This window comes from Cynocephalus volans, chromosome 6 (assembly GCF_027409185.1).
Source record: "Cynocephalus volans isolate mCynVol1 chromosome 6, mCynVol1.pri, whole genome shotgun sequence".
Taxonomy (NCBI): Eukaryota; Metazoa; Chordata; class Mammalia; order Dermoptera; family Cynocephalidae; genus Cynocephalus; species Cynocephalus volans.
The window spans coordinates 97,050,072-97,071,281 of record NC_084465.1 but is presented as its reverse complement, the minus strand read 5'-3'; the positions used below and the strand labels follow the sequence as shown (position 1 = coordinate 97,071,281).

At 60.6% G+C, this 21,210-nt stretch overlaps 2 protein-coding genes across 18 annotated transcripts in view; one reads left to right on the top strand and one right to left on the bottom strand.

Moving 5' to 3' along the window:
* Positions 1-3,637, top strand: part of PKD1 (polycystin 1, transient receptor potential channel interacting) — a 44,815-nt gene extending 41,178 nt beyond the window's left edge. For all 4 annotated transcript variants that reach the window (XM_063100755.1, XM_063100754.1, XM_063100753.1 and 1 more), the window contains 7 exons: positions 185-335; positions 485-610; positions 743-917; positions 1,024-1,314; positions 1,391-1,525; positions 1,604-1,909; positions 2,005-3,637. In XM_063100755.1, coding sequence (XP_062956825.1) covers positions 185-335; positions 485-610; positions 743-917; positions 1,024-1,314; positions 1,391-1,525; positions 1,604-1,909; positions 2,005-2,484 — 1,664 coding nt within the window. In that variant the 3' untranslated portion in view covers positions 2,485-3,637. The remainder of the gene's footprint in view (positions 1-184; positions 336-484; positions 611-742; positions 918-1,023; positions 1,315-1,390; positions 1,526-1,603; positions 1,910-2,004) is intronic.
* TSC2 (TSC complex subunit 2) overlaps positions 3,625-21,210 on the bottom strand; it is a 35,154-nt gene continuing 17,568 nt past the window's right edge. For 2 of the 14 annotated variants that reach the window (XM_063100757.1, XM_063100765.1), the window contains 24 exons: positions 20,088-20,210; positions 19,444-19,578; positions 17,991-18,180; positions 17,134-17,227; positions 16,885-16,987; positions 16,377-16,471; positions 15,035-15,163; positions 13,543-13,707; positions 13,153-13,305; positions 12,900-13,012; positions 12,320-12,532; positions 11,380-11,583; positions 10,552-10,620; positions 8,999-9,129; positions 8,036-8,535; positions 7,716-7,791; positions 7,376-7,462; positions 6,171-6,357; positions 5,777-5,916; positions 5,292-5,396; positions 4,476-4,554; positions 4,312-4,403; positions 4,120-4,218; positions 3,625-4,002 (listed from right to left, as the gene is read on the bottom strand). In XM_063100757.1, coding sequence (XP_062956827.1) covers positions 3,832-4,002; positions 4,120-4,218; positions 4,312-4,403; positions 4,476-4,554; positions 5,292-5,396; positions 5,777-5,916; positions 6,171-6,357; positions 7,376-7,462; positions 7,716-7,791; positions 8,036-8,535; positions 8,999-9,129; positions 10,552-10,620; positions 11,380-11,583; positions 12,320-12,532; positions 12,900-13,012; positions 13,153-13,305; positions 13,543-13,707; positions 15,035-15,163; positions 16,377-16,471; positions 16,885-16,987; positions 17,134-17,227; positions 17,991-18,180; positions 19,444-19,578; positions 20,088-20,210 — 3,453 coding nt within the window. In that variant the 3' untranslated portion in view covers positions 3,625-3,831. The remainder of the gene's footprint in view (positions 4,003-4,119; positions 4,219-4,311; positions 4,404-4,475; positions 4,555-5,291; positions 5,397-5,776; positions 5,917-6,170; positions 6,358-7,375; positions 7,463-7,715; positions 7,792-8,035; positions 8,536-8,998; positions 9,130-10,551; positions 10,621-11,379; positions 11,584-12,319; positions 12,533-12,899; positions 13,013-13,152; positions 13,306-13,542; positions 13,708-15,034; positions 15,164-16,376; positions 16,472-16,884; positions 16,988-17,133; positions 17,228-17,990; positions 18,181-19,443; positions 19,579-20,087; positions 20,211-21,210) is intronic. The other 12 variants (XM_063100758.1, XM_063100760.1, XM_063100759.1 and 9 more) reach the window with 12 other exon arrangements.

Genomic DNA, 21,210 nt, shown 5'->3' with positions numbered 1-21,210 from the left:
CTAGCTGTGAGCCTGTCGTCGTGCTATTCCCTTTTCTGTGGAATGGAGAATCCTGATGTCTACTTTATGGGTTGCTGGGAGGATTCAGTGAGATGGTACAGAGCAGGAGCTCAGCCCAGCTGATAAACATTGCTCCCGTCTGAGTTATGATTGTCCCCTGGGCCTGGCCCCCTGTGCATTTCAGCACTCCACCCAGACCCTCCCGGCTCGGGGGTGCACACATGCTCAGCTGCAGGCAGCTTCAGCACCAGCGACTATGGCGTTGGTTGGGAGGGCATGGCCCACAATGGCTCCGGCTCCGAGACGTGGGCCTACTCTGCGCCCGACCTGCTGGGGTGAGCAGAAGGCGGGCCCTGGGGTTCCCTGCAGGTGGGGAGGGAAGTCTTCCAGAGGAGCCCCTCGCTCCCTAGCCAGCCATGGCTCCCGGGTGCCTGCGGGGCGGGGGCACCGGCTCCAGCACCGCCGCTCTCCCGCTCTCCCGCAGCGCCTGGTCCTGGGGCGACTGCGCCGTGTACGACAGCGGGGGCTACGTGCAGGAACTGGGCCTGAGCCTGGAGCAGAGCCGCGCACGGCTGGGTTTCCTGCAGCTGCACCACTGGCTGGACAACAGGTGGGCGCCCGGCTGTGGATGGGCCTCCCTCTCCGCTGCCCGCCCCGCAGGCCGCTCTGGCTCCCGAGTGGCCCCTGTGCCTCTTGGACGGGCGGCCCCGCCTCACGCGCCCGCCCCCCGCTCTCCGCACAGGAGCCGCGCCGTGTTCGTGGAGCTCACGCGCTACAGCCCTGCTGTGGGGCTGCACGCCGCCGTCACGCTGCGCCTCGAGTTCCCTGCGGCTGGCTGCGCCGCGCCCGCGCTCAGCGTGCGCCCGTTCGCGCTGAGGCGCCTCAGCGCGGGCCTCTCGCTGCCGCTGCTCACCGCGGTACGACCCGCCCCCAGCCGGGTATCCCCAACCCCAGCCCCGGGACTCCAACCCCCCGTCCTCCGCAGGACTCTGCGGCCCGCCCCCCTGACCGCGCCTCCCGCAGGTGTGCCTGCTGCTGTTCGCGCTGCATTTTGCCGCGGCGGAGGTTCGTGCCTGGCGCAGGGAGGGGCGCGCGCGCGCTGCGCGGCCTGAGGCCTGGGCAAGGTGGCTGCTGGTGGCGCTGACGGCTGCTGCGGCGCTGGTGCGCCTGGCCCAGCTGGGCGCCGCCGACGTCCAGTGGAGCCGCTTCGTACACGGCCGCCCTCGGCGTTTCACCAGCTTCGAGCAGGTGGCGCAGTTGAGTGCGGTGGCCCGCGGCCTGGTGGCCTCGTTGCTCTTCTTGCTCTTGGTCAAGGTGAGGGATAGGCCGGCGAGCGCGGGGCCTGGGCGCAGACCCCAGGGGCCGCTGGCTGACCCTCCCCTGCCCACAGGCCGCCCAGCAGCTGCGCTTCGTGCGCCAATGGTCCGTATTCAGCAAGACGCTCTGCCGGGCTCTGCCGGAGCTTGTGGGGGCCACCTTGGGCTTGGTCGTGCTCGGCGTGGCGTATGCCCAGCTGGCTGTTCTGGTAGGTGGCTGTGCAGGGGTGCTGGCTGGGAGAACGGCTCAGCCCAGCATACACTCACTCGTGTCGCCGCCTCCGCAGGTCGTCTCCTCTTGGGCGGACTCCCTTTGGAGTGTGGCCCGGGCCCTCCTGATGCTGTGCCCCAGGGCAGGGGCTCCCACCCTGTGCACAGCTGAGTCCTGGTCCTTGTCCCCGCTGCTGTGTGGGGGGCTCTGGGCCCTGCGGCTCTGGGGTGCCCTGAGGTTGGGGGCGATTCTTCTCCGGTGGCGCTACCACACTCTACGAGGGGAGCTCTACCGCCCTGCCTGGGAGCCGCAGGATTATGAGATGGTGGAGCTGTTCTTACGCAGGCTGCGCCTCTGGTTGGGCTTCAGCAAAGTCAAGGAGGTGGGTACGGCCCAGTGGGGGGGAGAGGGACGCACCCTGGGCCCAGGTGAGCCCAGGGTGCAGCCGGACTGACCGAGCCCCTGTGCCGCCCCCAGTTCCGCCACAAAGTCCGCTTTGAAGGGATGGAGCCGCTGCCTTCCCGCTCATCCAGGGGCTCCAAGTCTTCCCCCGACGCGGACGTGCCCCCGTGCAGTGCTGGCTCTGATGCCTCACACCCCTCCACCTCCTCCAGCCAGCTGGACGGGCTGAGTGGGGGCCTGGGCAGGCTGGGGTTGAGGGGGGAGCCCGAGCCCGAGCCTTCCCGTCTCCAAGTCGTGTTTGAAGCTCTACTCACGCAGTTTGACCGGCTCAACCAGGCTACAGAGGACGTCTACCAGCTGGAGCAGCAGTTACAGAGCCTGCGAGGCTGCCGGAGCAGTGAGGCCCCTGCCTCACCTCCCCCTGGCCCCTCCCCAGGCCTGTGGCCAGCCCTGCCCAACCGCCTTGCCCGGGCCAGTCGAGGCATGGACTTGGCTACAGGCCCCAGCAGGGTATCCCTGCGGGCCAAGAACAAGGTCCACCCCAGCAGCACTTAGCCCCAGGGAACCTGGACTCATGTCCCTTCCCTGGGGCAGGGCCTGTGGCTTTGCTCTGGCTCCTCAGGACCAAAGTGGACACCGTTCAGTATTACCTTCTGCCGCCCTCAAGGTCTTGGGCCAGGCAGACAGCTGCACACAGGTTCCCCAGAGCAGGCAGGCTCTGTCTGTCTGTCTGGGAGCTTCAGCACTTTAAAGAGGCTGTGTGGCCAGCCAGGACCCAGGGTCCCCTCCCCAGCTCCCTGTGGGAGGACACAGCAGTATTGGACTGAGGGCCCAGCCTCTGAGATGCTAATTTATTTCCCAAGTCCTCAGGTACAGCGGGCTGTGCCCGGCCCCCTTGGGTAGCCATCTCCCCATGCTAAGGATCCAGGCTTTGGGGAGGGCTATTCCACACCTCCGTCCCCCTTCCCCTAAATTATTACTCTCCTGCTCCCTGCTCAGTGCACTCGCTTCCAGCTGCCTTCTCACTGTGTTTGTCAGTAATTTATGTGAGGTTGAAATGTCTATATTTTTATATGTCACTATTTTTCATTAGGGCTGAGGGATTTGGTGGCTGAAGCTGGGCCCTATGCATACTGTTGCCCACTATGAGGGGGAGCAGGGACTGTAGAGCTCACCTCCCTTCCCCAGATATCTGCCACGACATGGCTCTGCGGGTGTGGCCTGGTCTGGGGAAGCTACAGCTGTTTATTGGATCCGAGTCTGGCCTTGGGCAGGTGCTGGACACCACTGGAGGGCACAGCTGCCCCCAGCATTCTCATCACCACTGTGGCCCTGTTTCCCTCCCTGCCCGAGGCTGGGCAGCGAGAGGGCAGCACCTGAGCCTGCTGGTATCAGGTCTGGGTGAGGAGTAGGACTAGTACATGTCAAAGGGGAAGGTCTGTGTGTGTGTGGCAAAGACCCTGCAGTGGTTGGGGGAAAGACCTGTCCCAGGGGCTGGCTCCTGGGCTGGGGAAGGTGTGTGACAGAGTGAGAATGTGCATGAGAGGCTGCTCCTGCAGATTGAGGCCTGGGCAGCACCAGTGCGACTGTCCCCAGGGGGCCCCTCGGAGCTGGCTACGCCTGCTTCTGTGGGCATGGCTGCGGCCATAGCCTCAATCCTGTCCCCACAAAACAGACAAAGTCAAATAAAGGAGCTGTCTGACTGCTACCAGTGCCTCTGTCTTGAGTGCTGAGGGCTGGGTGGGCACGGCAGTTTATTTCATTTACACATAATACCGTCTAGTGACACATGGGGGGCAGGGAGGAGCCAGCTGCGGCTCAGATGACAGCCACAAGAAGCCCTGGGCGTGTGCCCAGCATCTTGGGCACCCCAATGGGACCAAGCACCGCCCTGTCACAGCCTCACACAAACTCTGTGAAGTCATCCACAGAAGAGATGAGGCGCTTCCGCTGGCCAGTCTCGTAGGTGGGCGTGGGCTCAGGTGGGCTGGGCGCTGGGGCTTTGGTGTGGGCTGGGGGGTGCATTTGCATCAGGGGCAGGCTGGGGTTCGAGTAGTGGGCTTCCTCACGGATCTGTGGGGGAAGAGGCAGTACATGCTCTGCCCAAGGCTGCCACTGCCCTGCAGCCTGGGACACTAGCTTCCACCCTGGTTGGCCATCGTATCCCTAACAGACCCCCATCATCATTACCCGGTGGCGAAGCCGCTTAATGTGGCGGAGCCGGGCAATCCACTTGGAGGGGTAGATGTCAGTGGGGTTGGAGCGGCTGTGGTGCACCTGTGAGGCCATCTGGGGACAGGAGGGCAGGGTGGTGAACCCTCCATCAAGTGGCACTATGGGCCCCTCTCGCCCACCAGGCCCTTGGAAACCGCCTCCACTCACATTTGCATGCAGTGCCATCTGGCGGGCCACAAAGGGCAGATTGCGGTCAGACACGATCTTGGCCACGCTGGTGTCCACGAGGCCCTCCATATCTGGGGAAACATGACACTAACACTGGCTCAGGGTCCTGCACACCACCCCGCCCCTCCCTGCCCCTGCCTCACCTTTCCTGCACTGCAGCGACACCAGGTTGCACTGGTAGTCCAAGGGGGTGATGATCACGTGGACGAAGTTGAACTGGCCCTGCCCAAATAAGAGGACGTGCTGAGGGCCACTTTCTGCCATTCCCTCACTTAGCTCAGGAGGACATTTGCTCACCGGTGTGTTAGACACTTGTCACCTCAATGGGCAGCAGTTAACCACCCGCCTCTGCACCCAGACTTCCTCCTCACCCAGCCTGGTGAGGTCTGCATCACTGGCTGGACCCAACCTACTCCACACCTGGACACCAACATCTGCATGTGCTGGAGCATCTGCCTTCACACACAGGGCCCCCTCCATGCTGCCCAGCAGACACCCTGCTCCGTTGTCAACTAAGCAGACACCTGGGCTCCAGAGCACATTTGCATCTGATGCCTACATGCTGACACCCCCCAAATGTCTCTCCAGCCCATACACCCAAGTCCCTATTGGCCCGGCAATGACAGTGCCCTGAGCGCCCCATCTCAGTGAGTGGCACACCCTTCCCCGCCCCCGCCCCCGCTATTCCTGGATTCCCTCCCTCCACTCCCTGCATTTGTCCTGAGAGCCACACCAGCCCCCCACAGGCACTCCTGCCCTCTAGCAGATCCTCTGCCCAGCAGCCCCAGGGTTTTTGATCAGTGTTCTCAGATGCTTCCTTGTACATTCAGAGTAAATGCCCTCCAAGCACTTCTGCTCACCTGCCCTGCCTAGGACCCTGCCCAGTGCTCCCCATCACCCTGATGCCCACCAAGGACATGGACAAGCAATGCTGTGACAAATCTCCTGACTGAACCCACCTCCTCCCCATGTCCGCCATCCAGGACATGGGTGATCTTGGTGCCTACCCAATGGCACTGTGCTTGATAACCAGGTAAGGGGCTGAGCAGACAGCCAGAAGGGACCTGTGAGAGCCATGGCCACGAAAGCTGCTCTGAGCAGACTCTTAAGAACCTATGATGTGCATGCACCCCGCCAAGCACAAACGCATGCAAATTCAGTCACTCCTGACAAAAACCACAGCTCCACAGCAGCAGGTGCCACAGACTCTATTGCAAAGAGGAAGAAACTGAAGCTTAGAAAGATTAAAGACCTGTGGCAACATCATCCTGCTCCCCAACAGCCTCTCCCAGTAGATGAGCCATTGTCATCACCCTCATCACTGAGACCCACCACTCAGGACAAACCAGTAGACACCTCCAACCAGTCCAGGAGGCGGGGACAGAGATGCCCAAGGCTCAAGCTTTGCCTGAGGGGCCTGCCCACCCTGCAGCCCCTCACTCACTCTGATGGTGCCCAGCTTGAAGTCCTCGCCAGAGTCATTGTAGACAATGGAAACAAAATCGTTGCCCAGGTGGCGCTTCTTGTCACAGCGGTGCTTGTCCACGTCCTTGGTGGGCATCAGGGTGGCAATGTGGAAGACAGCTGTGGGCAGGGTGAGGTTGGGCTGGTCAGGGCAGGGCCAGGCAGGGACTTCTAGGGCTGGGGTCCGTGGGGATCCCGTCAAGGCCCTCTGTGCCTCTCTCCAGGCCCCTCTTGGTTTCGCCAGAGGCTCTGAGGGCCAGCAGGAGCCATGTCCTCGGCACCTAGCTAATGGCACTCAGCAGAGCCCAGAGGCAGAGCTGCCAGCCCTATCGATGCCTCAGTGCCCAGGCTGGGGAACCAGGCCGTCAGGGTACCTTGCATGATGTCATCGTGCCAGCAGTAAGTGAACTGGCCGTCCTCGCCACACACATCCAGGCCACCCAGGTACACCTTATCTGGCTGGCAGTCCTTGAGCTCGATAAGCTTGCCCAGGCCTGTCAGGAACTCTGTGTACCTGTAGGAGCCGTGCTCATTGGAAAGGATGGCAAGCTCGCTGCTGCTCTGCAGGAAGAGGAGGAGAGGCAGGGTGGTGCTGCCCCCAGGCTGAGCCCGTCCACACCCTACCAGGGTCCCATCAGTCCCCACCCCTGGCTTCAGGGTGCCCCAGCACAGCTAAGAAGGGTCTGGAGGGATTGTCGTTGCTGGAGGTCCAGGAGTCACACAGCAAACTCATTCTAACAGCTGCCCAGGCCAGAGACCTTGGTGTCACCTGTGACTTCCTCCTCTCTCACTCCCCATGTTTAGTCAGCCAGCAAATTCAGTCAGCTCTATCTTCAAAGCACACCCAGAACTCTAGCACTGCTCAGCAGGCCTGTGCCCCCACGGGGCTGTTCCTCTTGCTGGGGCTGTTGCTGCCCCACCTCCACCCACTCTCCACTCAGCGGCCAGAGGAACACTTTCAAACCTCAGGGGAGTCATGTCAACCCCTGGCTTAGAACTGCCTGAGGCCCTCCTACCTCACCCAGAATGACGGTGCAGCCTACAGTGGGCTCTGAGGTTGCCCACGACTGCCACCCCCGTGACATCCCTCTCCTGTCTCCTCCCCAGCTGCGCCCCACCCCAGAGCCTTTGCACTTGCCACCTTGTGTGGGATGCTCACCTCCCCCAACCTAGAAACATGCTCCTCTCCCTGCCTTCCCTGCCTCTGCTCAAATGTCACCTCACGGGCTGGCCAGTTAGCTCAGTTGTTTAGAGTTCAGCCTCAAATGTCACCTCACTCCGATCATCCAACATGGACAGAATCCTCCCCACACCACACACTGACCTGCTCCCTGATTGCCTACAGTCTTATCTCTGGCATATGCAGTGCTTACACACTGACCTGTCATTCTCACGTCTGTGTCCCCAGCACTCAGCACAGGGCCTGGCACAGAGCTCAGTGAGCACCTGATGCTCTGGAGGATCATGCAGTGGCTGGTCTCTGGAGAAGGGAAAGGGGCCCATCCCCACTCCCACCACCGGCAGGGAGGCCCACTGGCCCTGTCCTGGCACCCAGGCCCCTGCAGCCCAGTAGCCTCACCTGACCTTCTCCCACATACAGGACAGCAATCTTGTGTGTGTCGTAGGACGGGATCTGATCAAGAAGCTGCACCGACCGCTCAAAGGACTGTAGCCACACAGAGCCTCACCTGAGCCCAGGGCAGAGGCTGCCCCTGCTGCCAGCCTCACCCAGATGCCAGTCCACAGAAAGGCTGTCCCCACACAGATAGATCTCAGCAGGCTGCCGCACGGAGCTGAGGCTTTAGCCCTCGGCATGCCTGGCCCCTGACCACCACTGCCCAGAGCCAAGGACTTCCCCTGTGTCCCCCACCCACATGTGGCTCCAGGGGGACTCTGCAAAGGAGGCAGGGCATGCCTACCTCATTGGGCAACAGGATTGGCTTGTTGGACTCATCACCAAAGAAAGGCGAATGGTACAGCTGTAGGAAGACGAAGCTGCGGGGGAGAGAGGTGGTGAGGGCTGGGCTTGGGGCCCAGGTCAGGGTCCTGACTTCATGGCCATAGCCCACGTGGAGAGAAACAGGGTCTTAAGCCCCATCACTGAAGGAAATGCACTCGTCTGTGGTTCCAACTAGCCACAGTGCAGAAGACATGATGACCTGTCCCCCCAGCCTGCCCAGGGCACCATGTACACATGGAAAGGGTGACTGGGAGCTCCAGCTAGAGAGATGAGACCCACCTGGGGTTGATGCCCGGCACTTTCTCAGCATTGGAGGCTGAAGCTCTGCTCTTGAAGGCATCCCTCTCTACTCTCTTGCCCCTGCGTGATGGGGCCGAATCAGAGATGGTGTAACCTCGCGGCCGAAGGCCACTGGGTGAGCGGGGGGAGCTGGAAGGCAAGGGACTCTCGGGCTGGGCCAGGCCCAGACCCCGGCTCTCTTCGCCTGGGGCTGACCAAGCAGCACCTTCCCCATCCAGGATCCCTGACTGTGACCGGGCCTTGGCTTCAGGACTGAGCCGGCCAACGTCAGCCTTGTCCCCAGGGTCCCCAAGGATGTCTTGCAGGGTCTGCAGCTCGGGTGAGGAGCTGGACTTGCTCAGGGGCTGCGAGGGCTGGAAGGAGAGGTCCACAGAGGACCGGTCTCCCTCAGAGGAGACGGCCCGCTCGATGGGAATGGCCCCAGCAGCCAGCTCCTCTGCGCGGAATGACTTCTCCTCCTGGCTAGAGGTTGAGGATGACTGGAAAGGACCCACCCAGAGAGAAGCTTGTCAGGAGGTGCCCTTAAGCCCACCTGGGCTTTACCTGAGGCCCTATCTTTCCCCCAGCCCAGGGCCACAGAGCCACCCAGGCCCCAAGCCATGGCCCCTACCCTCCGTGCAGCAGCAGCTGCCTGTGCCCCACACCAAGCGGTGCCTAGCAGACAGAGCGCCGGGAAACTGAGACTGTCTGTGCAGGAAGGACGTGGAAGGACATCTTGCCACTTCAGATAAGAAAGAGGGAGCAAGACTTGCCCAAGCTCACAGAGACCAGCCCTCCGCAGGCCTCGCCCACCATCAGCCCCTCTGCTCAGCCCCATCCCTCACCCTGCTCTGCCCCTCCTAGCTACCTTGGCCCCACACCTTGCCCTGCTCTACCTCTTGTCCCTTCCTCCAGCCCTCTTGACTCAGGGGCTGGGCCCCCAGGGCTCCCAGCTGCACTCACCCTGCTGTAGGCCTCAGCGTGCCCACAGTGCCTGTCTGTGCCCAGAGCTGCCTCGAAGTCCTCCAACTTAGGGGGCTCCATTGGTGCATGAACTTCTCCTGGACCTCCCTCCTCCAAAACCACGGCAGAGTCTGGGAGGACAAGGATGGGGCTGCTGGGTGCTAGGCCGGCCCTGGCACTCACGTGGCCTCAGAGTACCAGCTCTGCCCTGTCGGTGGGAACAGTGGCCCTGCAGGGCCTGCCCAAGGCTCTGCTTGCTGTTGCTGCCTGTAGAGTAGACTGGGAAGAGGACGCTCTGAGGGGCTGGGGCCTGAGCCCTGACACATGTCTCCTGCATGGACTCCTGGAGGCCAGATGGCAGCCAGCTCTGCCCACCCATGTACACCAGAAGCTGCCTCTGCACTTCCAGTGGGGCGGGTAGTCTAGGGCAGGATGGATGCCTTTATGAGGAAAGAGCTCCTGGGGCCGGCCCGTGGCTCACTCGGGAGAGTGCGGTGCTAATAACACCAAGGCCCCGGGTTCGGATCCCATATACGGATGGCCGGTTCGCTCACTGGGTGAGCGTGGTGCTGACCACACCAAGTCAAGGGTTAAGATCCCCTTACCGGTAATCTTTTAAAAAAAAAAAAGAATGAGGAAAGAGCTCCCACCTGAGACCAGCCCTCAATAACCAAGGAAAGAGGCCGAGTTTCTCCGTGACTTTGGACCTGAGGAATAGGCTGGCGTGGGGGAGTCCCCTCCCCATATACACACAAAGGCGGGAGCCACGCCTACGAGCAGAGAGGCTCACCCGCCAAGTCCAAGCTAGAACCGCAGCTGGGCATGCTAGGAGAGAGGGCACTAGGTCCCAAGCAGCATTTCCTGTGCCATCAGCAGGGCAGGGTACGGGTGAGTAGAAGCCACCGAGACAGCCTGTCAGCCCACGGACACCCCCACGCATAGCCCCTGCACACACGCAGCCTGTCAGCTGCCGCTAGAACCCATCTGCACAATGCCCTTCCTAACTGGCTCCTGCCCGCACGTGGGACCCTGGGGCTCAAAACCCACCCTTCTAGGGTCTGGGGGAAACAGGCCAGAGGCCAGGCTGTAGCGCCCTTGGCCAGCCTGGACGAAAGGGGGATGCAAAGTCATTTGTGAGCTCACAATGCCAATCAGACCACTGAGTCCAGGGCATGGTCAACTCGCCTGAGTCCCAGGGCCGGGCTCAACCTCACACAGCTGCCACCCACCAGAAGTTGCAGCTTAGCTGATGTCACCAAGGAGACCTAGGGCCACCCTCATGACCTTGGGCCTGAGGAGAGGCAGTGAGGGCTCGTACACTTTGGGAACAGAGCTCAGCCACAAATGGACATGAGTCAAAGGGGTTCCTGCCAGCAAAGCAAAGGCGTTCTGCACAGATGTCCTCATGCAGATTGGGAGCCTGCTCCCCAAGGGCGATGAGAGGTACCGACGGGACCATGGAGGGTGACCAATGAGAATGATGACAACAGCATCTATGAGGCAGAGCAGGGCTCTGCAGCAAACATCGCTTCCTTAACAAGACGTGCGAATACCTGCCCAGGAAATGCTCCTGTGCAGCTTTCCTTGGCAACTGGACTGGTACAGGGAGGAGAAAGAGGCCACTGCAAGGGAAACCACGTGAGCGGCCAGGTCAGCAGGAGAGCCTGCACACAGGTTGCGCAGAGAGGACAGGCACCACTAGTCTGCACAGACCCCGAGCCTGGAGAGGAGAGAGGGGAGGGCCAGCAGCGTCCGGCGCAGGGTGCAGGGGGACACACAGGTCCTAGCTCTCCAAGCTGCATGAGCAGGGCTTTGGGGAGGAGAGTGCCTCCCTCCTCACAAGCAGATGTCCTCAGCCTCCAAGTGCCATCTATGGCTACAGGGAAGGGCCCAAGGGCCTGGCCTAGAAGGATGGCACCAAGCCCGGCCTGGGTAGGGGAATGAGAGCGCATCGGCAGGCAGGCTCAGGAATCCAAGCCCAAGCTCAAGCCCAAGCAGGAACTTCAGCTGTGTAGTGGCTTAGGACGGCACCAGCGCCCCATGGAGGGTGCTGGGCAAAGGCCTTATGGGGCTCTGCCCATTTCCGATGCTGCCATCCCCAGCAGCATACTGAGTGAGGACCAGCCGGTATCAAGTTTCCAAAACAGAGGATCCCTTTGGCAGGAGTGAGCCTGCTCCCAATGTCAGGGTCCAAAGCACCAGAGTCCTCCCACACACCCCTGAGGATGACAGTGCCAAGGTGGGCTTGGGGACCCTACCCCAGGCTGTGTGGAAGACCTCAGTGGAGGAGAACCACACCGCCATCAGACTGAGCACCAGGCTGGTGGGAGCCGGGACCAGAGCCGCCCAGGACTCCGAGCACAGGCCTGCCACCTGCTCACCTGTGTTGGAGCGTGGGAGAGTGGGGGACTTGGCCGTGCTGGCTGCTGGCACTGACAGCGACTTGTACAGGGCTGTGTCCCGGTGCTCCTTGAAGCGTTCAGCCGCCATGAGGGCATTGGACAGCTCCTGCAGAGGCATGTTGTTGATGTCCGAGGAGAAGGGGCTGAGTGGGTTCTCCAGGCTCATGAGCCAGCTGGTGTTCCCTGGGGAGGGTGGGCAGCACCCCTCAGGCCTCACATTCAATGCCTCCAACCAGCCATCCCCTCAGGTCTCCCAGGGCAGTCTCCTGTGCACCAGGCAGCCCAGGACCACAAGGCCAGGGCCAGCCTCTCTTTGGCCATCACCCTCAGGGATGGGCACTGGGGCCAGCCTCGGCCAGACTCAACGGGAGCATCTCAGAGCAGCAGCCCTGCCCAGAGCCCTGCAGCCAGCCCCCATGTCCTCTTCTCACTACCTGGCCCACACCACACCAAGGTGCTTCCTGGGCACTGGGCCTGTGCTAAGGCCTTCCTTTTGCCTGAGATGCCATGCCCGTTACGGGCTGAGTTGTGTCCCCACAAAATCCCTGTGTTGAAGTCCTAACCTCCAGACCTCAAAATGTGACTGTATTTGGAGATGGGGTCTTTAGAAAGGTAATCAAGGTTAAATCAATCATTGGGGTGGGCCCTGATCCAATATGACTGGCATCCTTATAAGGAGAGAACACACTGTGAGAATAAATCTCTGTGGCCTGAGCTGCTCTCCCCATCAGCCGCCTGGATCACTCCCCCACCATTACCTCCCCAGTGTCCCCACGGTCAGCTCTGCTGCTTGATCCTCTGTGCGTCCACAGCCCTATGGGTAAGCCCCACACTTACTACACTGGGGCATAGGGCCAGCTGGGCACAGGGCCACCTTGCAGAAGCATGGGGAAGCCCAGCCCAAACTGCCCTCTCGTACCTGTGGGCCTCCGGACCAAGATCTCTGCCCAGCCCTGGGTTAGCAGGGGCACGTAGGCCGCCAGGTTTGTCTTCTCCTGTGCTGGAGTCTGGGCGCCCGCTGAGGCCTTCTCGGGCTTCATGGCTGGTGGAGTCTGTGGTCCTGGAGAAGTGGAGCCACCTGGGAAGTGGGAGGCGGGCGCGTCCAGGGCACCAACTCGAAGGCCATGGCCCCCTGAGGAGGATGGAAGGCCTGGTGACCACGACCTGCCCAGGGCTCTCTGATGGTGCTGGCCTCAGTGGGCCCAGGGCAGCAAGGGCCAGACCAGGGCCTGCTTGGGCTGTAGAAGAGAAAACTGCCAGGCAGCCAGGCTGAGGGCTCACAGGACACACCAGCAGTGAGAACAGGCCCTTAACAGCTGGGGTCTCTCTCCACAGCTGTGCAGAGGTGCTGCCCCTCCCACGCAGCCTAGGACGAGCGTCAGAGACCACATCCCAGGGGCATCAGGAAGTGGGCCAGGCCTGAAGCCGGCCACTCCACCCCTCAGCTCCAAGGGGCCTTCCTGAACACAGGAACCCACACAGAGGCAGCTGAGGCTCACCCGACATGGAGCGGACCCGGTCCCGGGCCCCGCGGGACAGCTGCTGTCCAGCCTGGGACTCCAGCTTGGCCGGCGCCTCCTTTGTCTGTCGCACATGCACTCCGGGGTCAGAGCTGCAGACAGAAGTGCCCACACACAGGGTAACTGGGGTCCCTCCAGGGCCTCCAAGCCAGCACGGCCCAGGCCCACATGGATCTGGCTTGGGGCAGCCAGTGTGGAGGCCAGGCAGGCTTGGGCAGGAGAGTGTAGTCACCTTGACTCTGGGCCGCCCTGAAGGTCCCCTGAGTCTAGGCCCAGCAACGACCGGGTCCCAGTCCCCACACTTGTCGTCACGGTGACAAGCTTGTTCCCAACCAGCCAGGTCTTGGTCCTGCCGCCCGCCAGGAGGAACTCTCCCACAGGAGACCTAAAAGCACAAGCAGCATCCACTTCCAACTTTCTGGAGGAGGCTCCCAGTCAGGGTGCCTCAGCTCCTGCAGGCTGGCCCAACCTCAGGAGCCCAGAGCACCCGCAGCCTGGACAGCCCACAGCAAGGAGGACCCATGTAGCCATACTTGCTGCCCCAGTGTGGACCAAATACAGCCACAGACGAAAAGCTAGATGTCTGCATTCCTGGCCCCGGCCCTGAAGCACGGTCTCATACCTCTTGGGGACTGCTGTGAAGTTGGAGAACACATATCGGGCCATCATGTCCAGACATGTTTCTGTGAGCTCCAGGTGGAGATTTTTTAAGTTGTCATCTGCCTGAGCCATGGAGTTCTCATCTGCAGATCCCAGGCTGGCACTGGTGAGGGACGTCTGTATCCTGCTGGAGGGAAAGGCCACAGCTGGGGTCAGGGCGCCGACGGGGCTGGGCCCAGCCACCTACCACCAGGGGACAAAGCTCAATGCATGCACAGCTGAGAGGGCTTCGCTCAGAAAGACCCAACCAGGGCACTGCGGCCACCTGAGCCACAGCCTCGAAAATCGTGTGGACCACATCATCCCAGAGAGGAGGGGAGATGCCTCATGGGAAAGACCCAGGTCCCCTGGTCAGAGATATTTAGAAGACTGGAGAGACAGAACATCCCCTCTCACCGAAGCACACAGGAGAGCTGGTTAATAGCTTTGGGACAGAACAGATTAGTCATGCAGAGACATGAAGGCCATGGGAGACAGACTGAGATTGCATTCTGCCCACAGGCTGCCTCCCAACCAGGACACAGAGGATCTGGGCTCTTTATGCTCAAGCTCAGGCCAGGCTAGCCCGGGCTATTGCCTGAGCTCCACATGCATGCCAGGGACTGAGAGAAGGGCTTATGCAGGTTTAATTTTGGTACAAATTTCATAGCCCCTTTGCCATACGTTTTTGTTCACAATAAAGAATTTGCTAGAAAAGAGCCAAGAGAGAAGCTTCACTGGGCACCCCCACCTCCCCCAACCCCCAGCCAAATCCCACATGACAGAAGCCAGCCTGAGACTGGAGCCCAAGCCAGGCAAATTGGCGGGGAAGTGGGTCCCTGTGCAGTGGGATGAAGAGGCTTAGAAGGGGGTCCAGGTGAGGATACAGGCAGTCCCTCTGTGAGTGCAGCCTGGGCCAGCAGGGATGACCCCCAGGCAGGCAACTGTTGAGATGTTGGCACCTGAGAGCTGGCAACTGCACCCAGACACAGCCAGGAGAGCCCAGGCCTGCCCCCTGCCCAGCCCCTCGCAGGCTGACCCCCACCCCAGTGTCCTGCACAAAAGCTCCTTGTTCCCTTTTCAGCAACAACAGAAAGTAGACCTTTTCTAGAAAGAACCCCCAAAAGAGAAGCCCACTCTAGAGAATATGACGAGGCCAAACCCCGGAGAGTGTGTCTCACCCAACCCGCACGGGCACTGCTTTTATCTGCAAAAGCCCCTGCCCTCCAGGGACAAACCTGTGGGCAGCTGGCCTTTGAGGATGCTGTGCAGCCACCCAGGCTCATACGAGGCCTGGGGACAGAATGCAACCTTCCAACCCTCGTCACCAGGCTCTCCTGGGCCAGGGGCTGGGCTCTCCTCTAGCCCAGGCCTAGGGCGACGAGGTCATGCAGGCAGCCCCATGCACCACCACCCGGGTGCTCATGGGGTCAAGCTCCAGGGTCCGTGCCCCCCACCCGACACAGCCCCGCTACCTGCGGACCACATGTTCAGACACACTGATGCTGCGGCACCGGAAGACCTCGGCTGCAGAGCTCTCCTTGCACTCTTTCACAGGTGGAGAGTTATTCCAGCCTTGTTTGGGGGGTCTGGCTATCCTCAAACTACCAGGTGAGGGAGGAAGCCCCACGCCCAGAGAGCCCAGCTCCCGGGAAGGGGACAAGCCATTGGAGGGGTGAGGAGGGAAGGTCCCAGGCCACAGGGTCAGGGCGGAGAGATCCCGTGGGTCAGATGAACAAAGAGCCATGACAAAGGACAGTTAGCAGGGGAGAGACAGGAAACAAAAACGCATAAAAATACATCTCATGAACATGACCCAGAAAAAGTAAGGCTTCACGCGTGCTACCAAAGAAAGAACATTAGCACAAATTAAACATGTGGATTGCCCGCACGGCAGATTCCAGGCTGCACTGACCAGGCACCCCCCACCCCATGGAAGGCCAGCACCACCCAGCTCTGGGATGCAGGGGGGCACTGAGGCCCCAATGACCGCACCCTGAAGTCACTGTGAAAAGAGGCCAATTCTCAGCTTGAGGCCCAAGAACCCCAGCAATGAGGTTCTGGACACTGATAGCCTAGATTAACTCCCAGCCCCCAGGACTTAAGAGGGAGCTTCTCAGTTTAGGTGATACTGGAAAATGCCGTGTTTCCATCTAGTGAGAACCAAAACAAGCTTGGGTGGGAAGAGGGTCAGGAGGGTAGCCGTTCAAATGAAATGCAAACAAGGACACGGAGACCTAGCACAGCTCTGTTTTTGGGTTCGGCAAAAGCAGCTGTGATGGTACAGAAGAGCATGTCCCCTGATTAGCGACAGGCTAGAGCGTGAGCTGTGGAGGGAGAGAGCAATCCTGGCCACAGGGCTGCATCAGGGGGCGTCCATGGGCGCTGGGCTCTCCCCACCCAGACTGGGAGTCACAGCTGCCCTGACAAACCCTGGGGTGCCTCCAATATAGTCAGGCCCAAGCCCAGACACCCATGGCCGGCACCTGCTCCCTAGCTGTGTGAGTCTGCACTCGAGGCACAGCAGGCCAGGAGCCTGGACCATGGGCTCTACAGTGCCACAGGCCACAGCGGGCCAGCCTGTTAAGTGTGGGCGTTAGCGGCTCTCAAGGGCCCTGTCTGCCTCATAATGCCCAGGGCACCCTGGCCCCAGCACGGCCTACAGGGTGGCATTCCACTCACTGGCTTAGAAGTGGCTAGTCAGCCCAGACCCTGTGTGCACACTGGTCACTGGTCACAGGTCACAGGTCACAGTTCACACTGGGTCCTGCCCTGTCCCGTTCCAATAACAGGCATGCCCCCCAGCAGGCCCCGTACCTTTTGGGCCTCTCGTTGAGACTGGTGCTCCGCGCTCTGAAGCTGTCCTTCTCAGGGGTGTCATCAAAAGACAGGAGGACATTGGAACGCAGGCCCTGGTGGAGCAGGGCAGACCTGAGCCATGAGGGGCTGCAGGGATGCCCTGGCCCTCAGCATGCCTGACAGGTACCCATCAGCCTGAGACGAGCTGCAGGCCCAGGACAAGGAGCGGGGCAGACCCGAGCCATGAGGGGCTGTGGGGACACCCTGGCCCTCAGCATTCCTGCCAGGTACCCACCAGCCTGAGATGAGCTGCAGGACAAGGTGGCAGTTCCCTCGCCCCATGCCTGCCACAAGCCAGGTAGCAGCAGGTTGGCTCAGCAGAGCCCCCAGGCACTCCAAGCACAGCACCAAACGATACCCCATTTCTCTTCCCTGACTGCCACCCTACTCCAGCCACAAACAGCCAAGGGCAAAGCAGTTCCCGGCCCTAACAAAGGATCTGGCCTCCACTGGTCCTGGGGCCTACCTTAGTGATATAAGGAACAAAATCTTTCCGGAAGGGCAAGCGGCATCTGATAAACCACATGGCTATTACGTGATGGGCCAGGCACACGATGTACTGATTGAACCTGAAACGGAGGAAAGGGAAGCCCTGGCACTCTACCTGCACCCGGCCCAGGAGCTGCAGGTACACACCACAGGTGCCGAGGCCTCAGGTGATTCAGGGCACAGGCTTTCTGGAAGGGGCCCAGCCCGGGTGGCGGCCAGCACTTACTTGGAGGGGTTGGTGTATGGCAGGGAGATGGCAAACACACTGGCATATTGCTCTGCAGCGAAGTTCCTGTAGAGGTGAGGCAGCCTGGCAAGAGCTATGACCCAATAAAGACAGTTGGTAAGGGGAGCCCAGCAAAGACAGGCCATGGCCGCTGGAGGGGCGGGGGTCCCCAGGGTCCTGAGCTGTGTTTCTAAAAGCCAGTGCAGCTGCTCTGGCCCACCACAGGGAGGGGGTGCTGCAAAGGGGAAGTCCACAGCCACCTGAGCATGACCTTGCTGACTCCATTCCAGGGTCCGCAAGCCAAGGTTCCCAGGCCACACCCAGCCTATGACCTGTGTTTGTATGTCCCATGAGCTATGACTGGCATTTACATTTTTAAAGGGTCTTAAACAAAACACTATCTTCTCTCTGGCCCCTCACACAAAGTGCTGACCCAGCTCTGTTCTGTTGTCCACACCCGATGCCACACACTGGCCAGACACGCACTAGATGGTGGGAACAAGCAGCCCCAAGAGCTCCCGGAAGTCATGATCTGAGAGAGGGACAGACAGCAGGGCAGCTAGCAGAGCCCCAAGCTGTGGTAAGTGTCAGGGACAGAGAGGGGGTTAAGCAAGCCAGGCTGGGCACGGGGACCAAGGAGGGAAAGAAAGGAGACAGAAGCCAGAAGGCCAGGAAGGAAAGTGCTCATGGCATGGGGCAAGGGGTGCCTGGGCCCTGAGGGCGGCAAGACCCAGTTTCCCCAGGGAAGCCAGAGAGAGGTTGCAAGATGAGCTTGGATACATCACACAGGTCACTTCAGGCAGGGTGCAGCCCCAGACTAAGGGGTCCCCTTCACAGGTGGGGCTGCAGACACTCACTGGACAGGAACTCCAGCAGCGGGATGGCCATGCTGGCAGTGGCTGAGATGTGTGTGAGCTTCACCACGAGAACGGGCAGTGCCTTGATGATGATGTCGGGCATCTCCACACTGCAGATGGCCAGGGCCACCACACACTGGCTGGCGCAGCGGTAGATGAGGCCTTGCTCCAGGCAGTACACCATCTCCCGCTGTGGGAGGCAAGAGGCCTCAGACCACACCCCTGCCTGCAGCAACAACTGTCCTGCTGTGCCAGGTGCTTCCGCAGGGCCTTGGCTCCCCTTGTCCCACTCTAGACCACTCCACAGAGTGGGGGAGGGGGGCCAAGGTGTATGAAGGTCCCTGGACACCTCAGCAGCACAGCCACTCAGCCGCTGACCCACTGAGCAGACTCTATGCAGCAGATACTGTCAGAGACTTCCTGACCATCCCACAGCCATAGGACCCCACCCCCAGCCCACCCTGGAACCAGGACATACTGGGCCCATCACCCCCTTAGCTCTGGGCCCCCCAACTGGCAGGCCTTGTGCAAGGAGAGGTGCCGCCTGATGGAGCAAGGCTGCCTGGCCCGACCCAGACCCTGAGCAGTATCTGCTGCACAGACAGCAGCAGCATATAGCTCAGGCCACAGACCAGGGCAAATCATCAGGTGGCTCAATGCCCCAGAAACAGTTTTGCTTTCCTGCAGCCACCCCCCACCACTCAAAACCACTGTGGGCCCAGCAGGCCCTGAGGAAACCTTCAGCCCAGCACGGCCAGTGAGGCCAGGCCCAGCCAACAGGAAGGCTGGAACGCACCCCAGTCCAGGGAGCAGGGGGGCGTTTATTCAAGCTGAGCCTGAGGGATGGGAAGTTCAGTGTCAGTTCCCAACAGGGAATGATCAGGAGCCTGGGCTCAGGGGAAAGACAGGCCAAGCCTGAGTCTAAGCCCCATTCTGCAGGCTGTGACCCTGAGTGGTGCTGACCTCTCTGAGACTTCAGTTCCTCATCAACGAAGCTGAAGGGCTGGCCAGAGAGATGGTGGGAAATGCAAGTGAGACAGAGTGTGGGTGTAGCAGCGTGGGGCAGAGGGAAGGCCACAGCTACCCGTGTGCTTTCTGCACCTGACCATAGGGGTGGGGGTCCGCACCTGCCTGCCCCACTGCAGCAGGGACGCACCAGGCAATGTCCCTCACAGACAAAGTGATGCTGCAGGGCAGGGGAGGACAAAGGGGCAAATTCAAGGGCTGCATGAAAGGCCAGACCCCAGGGAGAAATCAGAAGCGCCAGGGGACTCAGATGGCTGCAGTTCCAGGCTGGGCTGGCCAGCAAGGGCCCAGCAGCCACATGGGGAAGCAGAGCCTGTTCACCTCCCCCTGGCCCAGCAGCAAGCCAGTTCATGAAGACACTGCTGTGCCCACTGGGCTCAAGAAACCATGCACCATGACGCTCACCTGTCCCTCTCCCAACTCCTACCTGTTTGGTTTTGTCCAAGTAGTTATGGTAGGAGATTAATGCTGTCAGCACTGGAACCACGGCCAAATGCAGGTCGGTTCTGGAGAACCCTTCCGGGGTGCCGCGCAGCCGCTCAAGGGTCTTTGGGCCTGAAAGCTAACAAACCAAGACCCCGTCATACAGACCCTGCCTGATCACCTGGGTGGCCAGGGGTACTGGGGAGACCCCAGAAAGAAAGGGTCAAGAGCATGGGAGGCCTTCTTCCTTCCTTTCCTGGGAAGGGTCCACCTTTTCAGAAAAGTGGGAAAACGCTCCCCAGCGGCATGCTAGGGAGAGGGGAAAGGACAGGAGACAACACATCCTTGACTGGGGACCTCAATTCCTGCCCCATAAGCTGCGAGTGGGAGAGTGGGGTCCCTGGTGCATTTCTGGCCCATCCCCACGGCCTCTGCCCGGTCCCAGAGGCCTGATCCTGCTCCAGACAGGGCCTGGGACTCTAAAGGAGGCCAAGTCCCAACAAGGCAGGTCTCACATCTCACTCGCTCCTCCCAAGGGCTCACTGTCTTTTGGAGAAGGGGAAACTATACTGAGGCCCCACCCCCATCCCACCAGGCCTGCCACAAATGACGAAGACAGGGTCAGCACTGGGCCCACAGGAGCGCTACCATGGAGCAGAGGGCAGAAGACAGCTGGTCAACGCTACAGGGAGAGGTGAAGATGAGGACCTTGTAGCGCAGTGACTCGGGAAGCTTGCTGAGGACCAGCTTCAGCACCTTCCAGTCGGTCTCCTGGAAGGAAAGGGGCGGTCAGAGGGAGAAGTGGGGCTGTCTGGACTCTGGAGCTCAGTGTTTGAGGTTCTGTGTGCAACAGGGCAGCTGTGTGGCTTCTGGATTCCCGTTCTCAGCACGAGCGGGACTTGCCGAGCACTAGCCTTCTGTCCCTCCAAGTGCAGTAGCAGATGCTGTTCAAAGGAAGTTCACAACTGGACAGTGACAGCTGCCCTCCAAAGGCCAGGTTGAATGGGAGGCCCAGCTCAGACTTCCTCAAGCCTGGCTCCATCCTCCTCTCATTTGCCCATTGGTGACCCAGCAGACACCTACCCACAGCACTGTACCCCAGGGGTCCCTGACAGATGCCTCCCAGAGCAGAGACTTCTACAGCAATGAAGATGTAGCAGGAAAAAGGCTATTATAGTAGCCAAAAGGGAAAAAGCAAGAAGTATTCTTCAGCAATCCACAAGCTGAGATACCTGCTACAGAACCAAGTCGATCCAAGACCACACAAATCGTGACCCTCTGGATCCTATCTCTACCTGGACATCTCTTCACAAGGAGCAACGGCTGCCCAGAGCCACACCGACAGGAAGGAGGCCCAAGAGTCTTTCCATGAACTCCATGATGACGTGGAAGCCAGGGGACCCCATGGAATCTCCAGCAGTGGGCTGATGCCCACACTCAGGAGTCCTGGTCCTACTGCTCCTGCTGGCCCCACCCTTGGCTCTCACCAGCCCCCCCCCCCCCCCCCCGGCACGCTGCTGATGCCCCTTGTGGGCCAGTTCTCCAGCCTCTGCATCTGGGCTCCAGTGCACCTCCTGCTGCATGGAACGGCACCTACACGGCTTCCAGGTTTGCGTCTTCCCTCCACCAAAACATTCCCTCCACCTCACAAGACTGATCTCACCTGACCCGGCAGGAGCCCCAGCCAGAGGTGAATGTACCCCTTTCAGCCCATATGCACCCCCCCATGAGACATGTCCTGGTCTACAGTCACAGTTACTTGTCTACACAT